The sequence below is a fragment of the Mycteria americana genome, chromosome 16 (genome assembly GCF_035582795.1).
Source record: "Mycteria americana isolate JAX WOST 10 ecotype Jacksonville Zoo and Gardens chromosome 16, USCA_MyAme_1.0, whole genome shotgun sequence".
Taxonomy (NCBI): Eukaryota; Metazoa; Chordata; class Aves; order Ciconiiformes; family Ciconiidae; genus Mycteria; species Mycteria americana.
This window is the reverse complement of record NC_134380.1, coordinates 6,112,654-6,125,600: the sequence shown is the minus strand read 5'-3', so window position 1 is coordinate 6,125,600 and position 12,947 is coordinate 6,112,654. Positions and strand designations below refer to the sequence as shown.

General features: G+C 51.9%; 1 protein-coding gene and 1 long non-coding RNA gene across 3 annotated transcripts in view; one reads left to right on the top strand and one right to left on the bottom strand.

The window, feature by feature from the left end:
* LOC142417916 (uncharacterized) overlaps window positions 1–12,947 on the top strand; it is a 480,711-nt gene that overhangs the window by 105,046 nt on the left and 362,718 nt on the right. The gene's annotated exons all lie outside the window — the stretch shown is intronic.
* Window positions 1–12,947, bottom strand: part of EVPL (envoplakin) — a 37,501-nt gene that overhangs the window by 4,662 nt on the left and 19,892 nt on the right. For both annotated transcript variants that reach the window (XM_075518495.1, XM_075518496.1), the window contains exons 6-22: window positions 12,321–12,446; window positions 11,963–12,001; window positions 11,043–11,204; window positions 10,361–10,468; window positions 9,596–9,691; window positions 9,005–9,130; window positions 7,937–8,083; window positions 7,637–7,791; window positions 5,985–6,082; window positions 4,977–5,158; window positions 4,030–4,208; window positions 3,466–3,604; window positions 2,702–2,895; window positions 2,026–2,176; window positions 1,352–1,435; window positions 1,156–1,266; window positions 8–100 (exon numbers count right to left, since the gene is read on the bottom strand). In XM_075518495.1, the coding sequence (XP_075374610.1) occupies window positions 8–100; window positions 1,156–1,266; window positions 1,352–1,435; window positions 2,026–2,176; window positions 2,702–2,895; window positions 3,466–3,604; window positions 4,030–4,208; window positions 4,977–5,158; window positions 5,985–6,082; window positions 7,637–7,791; window positions 7,937–8,083; window positions 9,005–9,130; window positions 9,596–9,691; window positions 10,361–10,468; window positions 11,043–11,204; window positions 11,963–12,001; window positions 12,321–12,446 (2,190 nt within the window). The remainder of the gene's footprint in view (window positions 1–7; window positions 101–1,155; window positions 1,267–1,351; window positions 1,436–2,025; window positions 2,177–2,701; window positions 2,896–3,465; window positions 3,605–4,029; window positions 4,209–4,976; window positions 5,159–5,984; window positions 6,083–7,636; window positions 7,792–7,936; window positions 8,084–9,004; window positions 9,131–9,595; window positions 9,692–10,360; window positions 10,469–11,042; window positions 11,205–11,962; window positions 12,002–12,320; window positions 12,447–12,947) is intronic.

Here is a 12,947-nt window from a genome sequence, read left to right as displayed (position 1 = left end):
CTGGTACCTTCTCGACAATCTTCTTGGCAAACTCCAGCCGGCTGAGCTGCTCTTTATTTTCTGCTGCCAGCTCCATGTAGAGCTTGGTTACATCATTTTCCTGAAAAAGAAACAGTGGTGAGAGCCCTGTCCCCTCACCCTGACACAGCTCTGTTGGAAGGCACACTCTCCCACCTCTCCTTTCATCTGGATGTACTTTGTGTACTGCACTATTCCAGGGATTAGTGTCTTCACATCTGACTTTCTAGAGAAACTGAGACACAGAGTCTGAGGACTCATGTAGGAGATCCTGTCCCCTTTATTTGAATGCCTGTTAGATGCCTGCTAGCCTACACAGGGTCCAGACTTCCAAATTCACCTTGGGCCACACGTGGATGGCAGTTGGCAAATAGCCCAAGGTGACGCAGGGGAACTGGGGTGTAATTGGGAAAAGCAGACAGGAGCTCTGGCTCAGTCCTGTCCCCAGCACCTGCTCACCTGTTCTGCCCAGGTAGACGGAAGTCAGTCTTTAACGCACTACTAAAACAGGTCCCCAGATTTGGAGAAAATGTGACACAACAAACACCATTCAGCAGTAATACTCAGAAAGGTGGAAAATGACCTGCTCTTTGCCATGCTTCTGCAGGGCTGAGACAAAGGTTTGAAGGCCTCCTCTAAACCCACTCGTAGAAAAAGCATTGGATTCTTCTGGAAATAGGGCTGTTTCTACAGAGAGACCTGTTTTATATTTAAATAGCAAGTCATACTCAAATCTCAAGGGAGATCTGGCAAAACAATAACAATCTACATTATTCTTGTTGATTCCAAATGCAGAAAATATGTAAATAAAAGGTTTTGGAGGAGAACATCAAATTCACCTACATCAAGGGATGCCTGTGCAAGCCCACGCACCTACCCTGTAAGTTTTATCTTCACACACAATATGGTAAGGAGTCATCATCAGTAATCTCGACCAAAGGTACAAGACTCAGCCCTAATTCTGGATCTCACGTGCTGCTTTGCCCCATAGACAAAGAGATCCCTGACGACATTTGTCCTTGGGATTAGGACCATGATCAGCTGTGGCTCTAAGAGTGGATTAAGGCCTTGCAGAGCACATGAGGCTTGGGTAAGGAGCCAGACGACGGTTTCCATGCCTTCATCTTAACATTTTACCTGGACCTGGATGCTTTCTTGTAAGGGGGTCACACGCAGCCTCTTTGCAGCAAAGTCAGTCAGGGTAGGGTCCAGAGAAGAGCTGTATTTGCCTGCTTGGAGTTCATAGTCCTGTTCAGAGCAGAAAGAGAAGAATCAGTTGGGATCTCTCGAGTGAGACGCTAAGGGAGTGCTACATGGGAAAATCCAGCCATACATTGAGCGTGGACTGCACGTTTCGGGATAGTCTGACCACTGCGTTCTTCTCGGGCTCCTTGCTTTCGATCTCCTCCACCAGCCTCTGCAGGAGAGACACATGATGTTAAGGACAGATTGAGATACAGCAATCCAGTAATACTCTTGCAGGCAAGAGCAGTAGCTCAGCCTGGTACCAAAGGAAAGGTGGGAACAGAAGGACATTTAGGAAAGCCTCCTACGCTTTACAGGATCTCAGCAGCACTCTCACTGGCCCAGGACCTGCGTCACTGATTTATCATGAGATAAATACCAGCCAACACAGAGACCTTCACATCTCATCATCTGAGATAGTCAGCTTAGGATCTGCTCAGGGAGAGAAAGACGCAGGGCCTAGATGCAACATCTCAGCCCAAGGTGCAGTCTTTCAGGATCTGGGCACGTCCTCTCCGTGGAGAGGATATCAACCTAGGGGTGACTAGCATAGATGAGGACACCAGCATTGTAGATGAACGCAGTGGGGCAAGATACATCATCTGTGGGCTGCAATCCATTGTCTCCTTGTTCTAGTTCATTCACTGTGATGGGTGAAGCACATGGCTACGAGCTGGTTGGTACTATTTTGCATATTGTTCACAAACAAGTTCCCCCATCCCTGTAACTTTACAGGTTATAGACACTTGCTCTGGAACTCACCTTCTGTGCCTGCAGCTTGTAATTGATCTGGCTTGGCCCATCAGTGGTCTTCACTTGGTGCTTGGGTAGGTTGTTCATCCAGAACATCAGGTTCTCATTGGAGTTTTGGAACTGCTGGTAGGCGAGGCTGATATTTCTGAGGGTCTTCTCCCTGCGCAGCACAAAGGTGAACAGAAACAATAAGGGGAAGGGCAAAGATTCACGTGCAAGTTCCTAGAAAGACACTATGGTGAGAATGTCACCACAAGGAACGCCAAGATAACAAAAACAAGAGGGTGACAACTGGTCCCTGAGTGGGGAGCACGACTCTGCACAGCAGGTTTGCTACTGCAGCATGAACACAACTTGGGAGGTGAGAGAAAGAAAAAAGGCAGGCAACCAGCAGCAATGCCTGTGAGAAGTGTTAAGCACCAGGGTCTCTCTGGGCAGGGTCACTGGATCAGGCAGAGGCCAGCAGTCAGCTCCTTAAGACTGCCTTCTCGCAGCTATCTGGAAGCTCAAAGCCTGTGCTGTGCACAGGAAGGTGGCAACTGCACAGCAGGACAGACCTGGTCCCCAGTATTACAGCAGAGTGGTCAGGATCAGGGTCTTGCAATGAAGAGCACACTCTTGGGACTCTGACTAATGCTGGTCCACGTTAGCTAAGAGGAGTAGAGATGATGCCATAGTTCCTCACCGCTGATCCAGCTGGTCCGCAACAGCATGGTAGCGATCATTGAGGAGCTGCACCTCCCGTTTCTGCCGGGGCAGGTCAGGGCAGTACTCCTGGAAGTTGTTCTGCACGGCACTGCAGCTGTGCTCAGCATCCTTGAGCCCCCGATTCAGCTTCAGTACACAGTCCTCTTGGGCCACCAGGTCCCGCTTCATCTTCTGCAGGGGAAAAAAGTCACCTCCAGGTTTGCACCAGTCGACGTACCAACCAGAAATACCCTCCTTAACACTGTAACTAACTGGGCAGCACCTGGGGGCTAGTCGGGCTCTCCAAAATAGACATGCAATGTGGAAGAGATGTAGCAGTGAGAGGTGTTCAGTAAAGAAGGGGGGAAGCAAGGTGGGTTGGACACTGCATGGAGCAGAAGGGAGAAGTTTTGGGGAAGGCAAAAAAGGGTCACCGTGTGTCAAGGGTAAGAGCTAATGATGGGGCGGGGAGAATAGGAGCAGGAAAGAATAGGCATGGGTGTGTGGCAGAGCAACAGAGGTTAGATGCTAAGAGGTTCATTGTATATTTTAGGGACCCCAAAGGTAGCCCGAGAGGGACAGAGCTTTTTGCTAGGTAGTGAGTGCAAGTCAGCCTGCAATGCCAGCGTAAAGCCTTCAAGGAACAAGTCCTTAGAAAGACTTCATCGCTGGTGCCTCAGAGTGCTCAAACAGCTCTCCCCACCATTGCTACCTGAGCTCAGAGATCTCCCTTCCCTAACAAAGGGCCTGATGTTTTCCTACCTGCAGATCGTTGGCCCGATCCTGCAGGGCATTGGGGGATGCAGGAATGATGCTATCCTGAGCCAGCTTGGCCTCAAACATGCTGACAATCTTGTCTGTGTTCTCAATCTGAGTCTCCAGGTTCAGGGCAACCTTAGCCCTGGGGAAGGGAAAAAAATGACAGGACAAGGTTAGCTACAGAAGATCCCATTCTTCTCCTTTTCTCTCCGATTTTACATGTCTAAGCTTATGTAACATCAGACCTTCTACAGCATGACAGAGAACAAGCAATATGCACTCACAACCCTGTCATGCTGCCCAGAAGTCAGATGTATTGCATTTCACTGCACACAGCATAGCTGGGACACACACCATTGTGGTGGACTTCCCACAGATTACATACAGGAACTCCTTCAGAGGTGCCTTTGATGGTGGATGGAAGGTTTCCAACCTGCCCTGGGCTAGATGGACCTCAACCAATGCCCACATAGACCAAACACATTTTCTCTCATGCTTTTGTGTTGACACCTCTGTGCAAGGACTTCCTCCCCTCATCCCCATCAGGCCTTGCCATTCATCACTCACTTCTCATTGTACAGGCTGGAGAGCATATTGACATCATTGTATTTGCTCCTGAGGGCATTCAACGTGACAGGGAGCTGGGAAGCCGAGGTGCTGGTGGGTTTCTTGGAAAGGTAGGTCTCACACTCCTTCTGCAAGGCATCCTTGGCTGCCCCCAGGTTCTCAAGTTTCTTTGTTGTTTCCTGGCACAGCAGATGCGAGCAGTCACCCAACACAGTCATAACAGTGCTGTTGCGAAAACGTGTCTCCCTCAGGGGCGGATTTTGCTGTGGGGCTAAGGGTGCGGTAGCCCTCTCATAAGGTGTTGGCCCTTGGGGCACAGCCCCATCCAGACTGTGGCTGTCTGGCAATGGCAGGGTGTGGGAAAGAGATCAAAACAGACAAAGATAGTAGAAACCTACCCGCCAGAGTCCATCCTTTTGCCAGGGCCAGATAAATACCCACAGATGAAGATGTAACAAGCTGAACTACTACAGACCCAGACGTTATCCCAGAGGAAAGGAGGGGTCTCCAGGGCACTGCCTCTTTTCCTGTGTCCCTCGCACCTACCAGTCTGTACGCCCCATCAGGTTAGCCAAAGCTGGTCCTTGGATTAATTCCCTCTATCCCGCTATCTTTTATGCTACAGATTTGAGAGTGAAGGGTGACAGCCCCACAACAAGGCTGAGGACTCCCCAAGACTAGCGCCTGGTCCACAGCTCTGAAACGAATGGACCATCTTGCTACAGAGCTGAGCCAAGGGAAGAGCCTGCATTCCTCTAGGGTTTGACTTAACCTGTTCCATTTCAAGGGCTCAAGCCAGCCCAAAACCCTTGCAATTGCAGTGCAGGTTTCTCCTTTGAAGAAACAGCTCTCTCCTCCTGTGTAATTCTTATGTCAGTTCTGTTTTGGGCCAAGGACACAGTGCTACCAAACTCATCCTGCTCCAACCTGCCCGCAGCAGCACTCACCTGCTGGTGCTTGATCCTCCTGGCAAGGTCATCTGTGGGGTCACTGTAGCTTACTGGAGACCTCACTCGGTTCAAGACCTCCTTCTCTACCTGGACCAGGTCCTTGCCAACACAATCCAGGCTACCAAGAAGCTGGTCAGCTTGGGGATCATCCTGGACTACAGGGGGGCTCCTGGGCAGAGCTGCAGTGAGACACAGCTTAGGTTAAGCCCCATTTCTCATCTGCCATCCCAGTCTTCATGCACGGCCCTTTCCTCGAGCTCTCCCATACATGGTCCCTAAAGCTCCAGCTCCCTCTCATGACAGCCCTGCTACAAAGCTCTGCTCTTTATGTTCTGCAGCTCTGAAGCACACAGGCTTCTCCTGAGCATGGGGTTTTGATGCAACCATAAACAATTCAGTTCATATGTCTAATCTGCAGACCATCACACACATGTGTGTGCCTACCTGTGGCAAAGGCTTAGGAAAATGCTTTTAACTGTGCCCCAGCCAGCCAGAGCTCAAGTCCAAAGGAGGGACAGAGACAACCACGTGCTGCCATGCAGACACATCCCTGCTCAGCTTCGCTGGGAGCTTTTTGAACTAAAGCGGGGGGAGTAACACAGCTAGCCAGGGGTCGGGATTTAGCCACGGCTGCCTGCTTATTCCACAGCCCCCAGCTAGGGAAGACAACTGCAAGGAACGCACATCCCAAAGAAGGTTTAATTAGGGCTTCTGGACAGGCACATCTCCCTGCAACCCTAAATACTCTGCAACTGTTGATGGAGCTGGAGGTCAATCTCAGAGGTTTGAGAAGGCAACAGCATTTAAGTGAATTGCCCGAGATCATGCGGTGAGTCCTTGGCAGCACCAGGATTCAGGTTATCCCATCGGCTGCTCTTTTCCATAGAGCAGAAGGCATCCTCACGCCCACCTCTGCCTGCCTGGGTGGGTGCTCTGCTTCCAGCCAGGTATGGGAGCTCTGCAAGGGCTTGCTTCAGAGAGGGCTTGACTAACCAGCTGACGTACCCTGCTGGCTGGGTTGAACCTGCTCCTTGTGGCTACGTCTTAGGGTGCTCTGAACCGCCGCTCGCTTCTGCTTCACCATGTTCAGTTCCCCTTCCAGCCTGTGAGCAGAAAGGAGCAGCATCAGCCAGCAGGATGGGAAACGGCTGCGCTGAGCAAGCCCCGACAGAGCCTGGCCCAGGAGCAGCTTTGTGCCTCTGCCAGGGAAGGTGTTCCCAAAGGCAGGGGAAGGTGTTCCCAAAGGCAGGGGAAGGTGCTCCCAAAGGCAGGGGAAGGCTGGGAGCCTGCAGCCTGTTGTAACTCAGGGACGTCCCTTAGGAAAGGGGACAGCAGCAAGAGCAGCTGGTTGGTTCAAGTAGCTGGTTTCTGCCAATGGAGCCAGTGTTTCCCAGCTCTTGCCAGATGCTAACAAAGCTGGAAATTTATTTCATATCACTGTAGCACTTCATAGGAGGCAAGTACAAGTAGCTGCTTCTGTGGCTGCAGCCCTGGAAACACCAACTCTCATTTGTAAGGATGGTTCCCTTCTAATGAAACTAGAGCTGGGATCAGCAGGAGCTGGAAGGACCAAAAAAAATCTTTGGGTGGGAGAAGACTGATGGAACCAGGAGGAGGGGCCTTTGAAGGACCAGGCTAGTTCACATCCCTGCTATGGACTGCTCCAGCTAAACACCGTGCTCTAAAACCAGCAAGTCCCAGCTTGCCTGGCTGTTGTCAGATGAGGGCTGTCCCTCTGCAGGGCCAGGAACAGCTCCATGCAGAGGGACTGAATGGTGGAACAGGCTGGGAAAGAAAACAAAGACAAATATTTTGCATGTAGGAAAGGAAGCAAACAACGGGAAATGAAACAAGCTGCCAGATGTGGCCTGAAAAGGGGAAGAGTTTTCCAGGCAACACCTGCAGAGCTGTTATCCAGGAGGACGTTGCAAACTTTTTCTTTTCTGTTTTAAAACACACATGAAATGCATAAATCCAAAGGATTCAGTAATGTGGGATGTGTGAAGAGGAGTACGCATTCAGAAAAAGCAACGCAATGAAGCAATCCCACCCGCGTGACTGGGGCTCCCATCACAGACATGCCCAAGTAACTCTGAATGTGGGCTGTGGGCCTCTCCACAGCATTTGAGCAGCGTTGATTTATCCAGGCACCTGGGGACATGACTAAAAGGTAACGCCAAAGCTCCCTGCACCAGTGCCCCATCCTGTGGGAACCGCAGAAGCTGGCTGAGCCAACAGCAGTAGACTACACGGTCGTTCAAGGAACATTTCTCAGTCTCCAGCTGGGGCTGGCTCAGAAGAGATACCACAGATAACTCTGTCCTGTTTGGCAAGTCCCAAGCTCCAGACTGATTCTGCAATGAATTTAGTCAAACCTATGCGAGTCACATGTTTGGGTGAAGAAATCAAGCCTGACTGCCAGAAGAATCTTTGACAGCGAGGTCTGTGCAGCGTGCAGTGCTGTTGAGGAATGGCAGGAACCTGGACAAGATACTTGGGTGCAGGGAACAATCCCTCTCCAGGAAGGATTTCATCCTAGACAGTCAAGAGGTCTGTTCCCAGCTGCTATTTCTCTGCAGTTGAGGCAGTCATGCTGGCTATGACCCAAGAGCAAGTCTGAACACCTCTCTGGGTCAAGCTCTCCACTGCAGACTCACCTATTGACCTTGTCTATGGACTCGGGGTCTGGTGGAGGGATGAAGAAGCAAGCAGAAGGTGCCTCCTGGACCACACCAGTGCTGCTCTGCACCACCCACATCTCTGGGTTGCTGTTGTCCTTCAGAGTATACTTGTCACCTCTTGTCAGCTGCACCTGGGACAAAGACACAAAATCCAGTGAAAGGCTTGGTTTTCTGGCACTAGGCCCATTCCTCCCACCACAGAGCCAAGATCTGGAGCAACCAAAGAAAAATCCAATTGCCTGCTTCTTCTGAGGGTACTGCTACTCAAGCCCTCACCTCCCCAGCATCCCAGTCACAGAGGGTGTCCAAGGTGAGGGGCTGGGAGGGACGTGTCCTGCGCAGTTTCAGTGGGCTGATCTCTTTGCTCCTTCTCTTCAGGTCAGTGATGTTCTTCTCTGCCTGCTTCACCGCCTTCTCCTCGTTCTAGACACAATAGAGAAGACAGTGGTTGTGACCAGGCTTGGATGAGAATGAAGGAGAGGGTCACACTATAGTGGGTACGTGGGGGCCAGTTATCCATCCTTGCATGGTCACTGCTGGGATGGAGTGAGAATCATTTCCATTCTTGAGCCCTCCATGTCCCTTCTTCCCCTTTTCATTATCAATGTTCTCCTCCTTTTCCTTTGCTCACAGCAGATCTGCCCTTGAAGGCACAGCCTGAGTTAACCTTAGGTGATCCCACACCGTCATATTAAATCTCCTGGAGAAGTTTTTCTTCTCAGAAATGGAACAGAGACCTGCCAAGAGGCGGCCGCATGCCAGTGTCAGAAGGTACCAAGATTCCCGGCATGCATGGGAAGATACCACCTTGAACGCATCCCCTCCCTCTCTCCCAGGCAAATGTTCCTTTCCTATCTGCATCTCACCCCTGAGGTCAGATTTCTTTATTCCCTCCCTTGCCCTTGGCTCATGAGAGTGCTGAGGAGATGGGAGGACCTTTCCCTGCTGCTTGGATGCCAGCAGCTCACGCTCTCTGCAGGCCCTCTAATCCAAGTGCCTCCTGTTTAGGACAATGTGCAGCTCCTCCCTGCGCTTCTCCTTTACTCTGATGGTGACCTGGGGCCTGGCTGTGTGTCACTGATGGGGACCGGTGCCTTCCCAGGGGTCACTGCCCCACAGTGTGAGCAGCATGGACCTTCTGGGGCTACAGGGACTCAGCATCCAGAGCACAGTATTGCCATGGGCTTCCCCCTCCCCAGCACAGAGCTGGAATGAGCTGTCCCAGTAGGGTTCTTTACCCACCTCCTCCCCTTCCCCACTCTTATTTACTGGGGAGGTTGTAACGTTTGGTCTGCCCCTTAGGTCTGGGGTCTGGGCTAGTGCCACCAACCCTGAAGACCTCACCTCCAGCTGAAGCAGCAGATCTGACACCACCCCGGGGCTGTCTTTGTTGAACTTGTTGTATTTGGTGTCCAGGTCAGAATTCATCTTCTTCAGGGAGCGGCTCACAGCCTCGGCATCATCCTGGAACTGGAGACGTGGGTAGGAAAACAGTCAGGGATGGGAGGACGTTACTATCCCCAAGTCCAGTGGGGTCTCTCAGTTCCCAGCATCTCTCCCACTACCTGTCTGGGGCTCCCCTACAGACCACCCTCAGAGCACGTGCTTGGACAAGGACTCTCTGATGCCTGAGCCACAGGCAAATAATCCCAATCAACAGACGAGTCCCAGGTAACGATAGTGAGCAAACCCTCCCCTGCCCCTCTTCTCCAGGCCAGCACACTAACGCAACAGGGCTGATGAGACGAGCCGGGAGCCAGTCCTTCACTGCAGCACTAAAGGACTGTGTTTTGCGGGGTATTTCCCCAAAATACCCTGACTAGGTGCAAGCAAAGGATCTCCCATCCTCATGCCTTTGCTGTCTCTCTTCCCAGCCTGCCCACTCCCTCCTGACCCTGCAGCCCCATGGCCCGTGCTCTGCTCATTGCTTTTTACCTTCTTATAGCTCTCCACGCTTTTCAGTTGACTCTCCTGGCAAATGCAGAGGTTCAGGAAATTCTGCCACTCGTTCTTCAAGGCTTCCTGGTGAGCCTGGTGACAGAGCACAACTCAGTGGGCTCCAGCTAGTCCTACCTCCCCCACCAGCAGTCTCCTTTCCCCAGAAGTCCCAGAGATCAGAGGATGGGTAAAGACCGCTGTTGAGCAGAGGCAAAGCTATGCCCGGGCATTGCCTGATGCTGAGCCTGAGCAAGCATACTGCTCCACAAGGACCTGGCTCATACGGAGCAGCCAACATTTCTCACGGGGTCTCAGCTCCAGTGGCGTGGGTGGCTGTGAGCCCACCTCGGCTTGCCACTGTATCTGCAGACTTAGCAACACAACCTTGGAGCTCAGGAGCTGGTTTCACCTGGGAGAGGTCATGCTGTGTCGTAGCTGGAGTTTCACAGCAGCATGAACGTGGCTGCACTGACCACACGTCTGAGCACCAGACTGGGAGCTGGTCCCAGCACACAGATGTTAGCCACTATCTCCTGGAAGTTTCTAAAGGAGTGAAGACCCTGCATGGCCCCCAGCCTCCCCATAGGGCTGGAGCAGGCAGAAAGATGCTGCAGCACAGTCGGTGCAGTGTGGGAGGAAAGAGTAGCATAGCAGCTCTGCAGAACAGGTCTCTTTCAACCTGTCTCCTGGCTCTTGATCCACAAAATATGGAAAGAATTCTCATTCTCTTATAGGATTTAGGAGGAGACCCCCTTTCCCTACCTGAATAGGCTTGACAGCTGGGTGCTTTAGCTCAATCATCCTATCCCCATCATCCTGAAGATGGTTCACAAGCTCCTCCTGGCTGAGCAGCTCATTGGACTTGAAGTCCTGAAGGGAAAGAGAAACTTAATGACAGTGGGAGCACGCAGGGAGCACAGAGCGGTCTGGGGCACCAAACCCCATCTGGCAGAGAAAAGGCTCCCAAAGCATAGACATCTTTGTTTGTTTTTAAAAAAAGAAGGGGCTAGGCAAAGCTAAAACAAATTAGACACGCTTGGGCCTCAGAAAGCATCAGGGCATTGGTTCAGAGAGCATTTTCCTAAGCAATTATCCTTCTCTTCTTCCTGGTCCCAGCATATAGCAGTCACTAGGTGTTGTACTTTGGATGTTGAGGCTGACATGACGCTGAGCCCTTCCCTCCCTTGTGATCACCGACAGCTCTGTAACGTATGATCCCACATGCCAGTGCAGAGGACAGGAGGGGACACACAGAGTGGCTCATCCTTAACTCCAGCGTGGACCCAGATCATCTCTTCCACCTCTGTTTCTGTGCCCAGTGCTATCAGGCTGCCCTGCAAAAGCAGCAGGCTCAGGGCTTGTGGTGGATGTCTAGGAGGCTGGAATCTGCCCTGCAAATCTCCTGCCCCAATAGCAGGACAAGCTACCATCCCCAGGAGCTCACCTCATACTCCCGACGCACGCTTTGGACGTCCATCATTTGGTCACTCCAGTCTTGCTTCAGGATCTTGGTCTGCTGGTCCGTCAGGTAGCCCAGCTCCTTGGTGCAGCCCTGGAGGTGGTGGTACAGGCTGCCCAGGCTCTGCCCTCGCCAGATGGAGGCTTTCTGCCCATGCACATCGGAGAGAGACAGCATTGGCACTCAGGCTGAAGACCCCCTTTCCCCTCTTCCTCCTCCTCCCCAGGACCCTGCTCACATTGCACATCCACCAGGAGATTCCCAGAGACCTTGGTGAGACATCTGCAGCTGCTTGCTCTAATCTGACAGGGTTGCCATTCCCTTTCCCTCCTTCAGAGACAGGATATGTTTGTCGAACCAGAATCTCAGGTGTCGGCTGATGCCTCGGGCAGTCTGAGAGCTGGCCCAGCTCTGCTATATTTCTCACAAATGCCATTCTTCAGCATTAACCTTTACGGGCCCAGCGAGCTAAACTGAGGACCTTCTTCCTGGCCACCTCCTTTGCTCCAGCTGCTCATTTCCTCTCTGGAGCCCTTGTTAGGGATCAGTGCAAGCCTCAACATTTGCAATCCTGATTTGGAACAGCCCGTGGGCTGGGACAGGGTTTCCTGCTGCCGCATCCATAACCCTGCACTCACGGACACATAGGCAACTCCAGAGCAATGATCCATGAAGAGGAGAGACACAGATCTCACCCACAGCATTCCCCTGAGGGTAGCGAGCGTGCTCTCAATTTACACCCATTCCAAGGTGGGAAGGAAATGGGGAAAGAAAATGAGGGACACAGCTTCATTGCGCAAGACCAGAGGTAGCTCCTGCCCTGAGCTGGGCATTCCCTGTCCATTGGGGAAGGTGTTACTCTGCTGTATTACCCCATCTGTCCAGAAAACCACTGAGAATCTTACCAGCAAGTCCTTGTACTGGCTTTTTAAATCTGCCACATCCTGGGTTACACCACGACCAAGACCAAGGAAAAAAAAAAAGAAGAGAAAAAAAGCTGTTACCAAAACACCATCAGTGGTAGATGCTGATGGGCTGATTTATGGAAGATGCTTTAGAAACCATTCAGGAACCACCTCCCTGGCCCCTACACGGCTTGATCCGTCCGAGCTCAGGTCTCGCCTGTGCAGAACAAGGGCGGTGCATTCACCGTGCATTCACCGTGAGGAGGAGCAGACGGGACACGCAGCCAGACAGCGAGCAGAGCCCGCAGGGTCCCGAGCGAAGCCAACAGGAACAAGGAAGGGACAGAGGGTTCCTTACCCCGGAGCGGAGGTTCTTGACCTGGAGGCCATAGGCTTCAATCTCCTTCTGGAGGATGTTGTGCTCAGCTATTTGCTTTTCCAGCTCTGACATGCCGGGGCCGTACTGTCCCGCGTTGACTTGTTTCTGTGCAAAAGGAGTTAGGCAGAGACTAAAGCAAAAGACTTTATTTCAGGGAGAAACCCCAGTGAGTGCTGGCAGGGTATGAAAAGATCTGGTATCTGATACCAGTCCAGGAGGAACGGAAGCGATCCTGTTGTTGTTCATGGTGATTGCTGTTGATTGCCATTTCTCCAGCCATACACAGGGGCAAAGATAACCAGGCTATGTAACCCTGGTGTACAAACCTAAGCTGAACCAGCCACCCTCCCCATGGTGACGTGCATTGGATGCACATCGTTACCATCCAGCTTTCAAGGGAATCCAAGTTGACTCCAAACTGGACACTCCACATACCCAAGCCCTTGCAGCGTGAAACCCTAGGATGTAGGGCTGTAAAGTCCTTGAAGACATCACCTTCTGCATCCTTTCATCCCACAGCAGGGCATCTCTACCTGATCCCCCTCCAGTAGCTCTTAATCTGATCAAGGGGTCAATCAAGAGGGTCCTCCAGAGGGTTTTAATAGA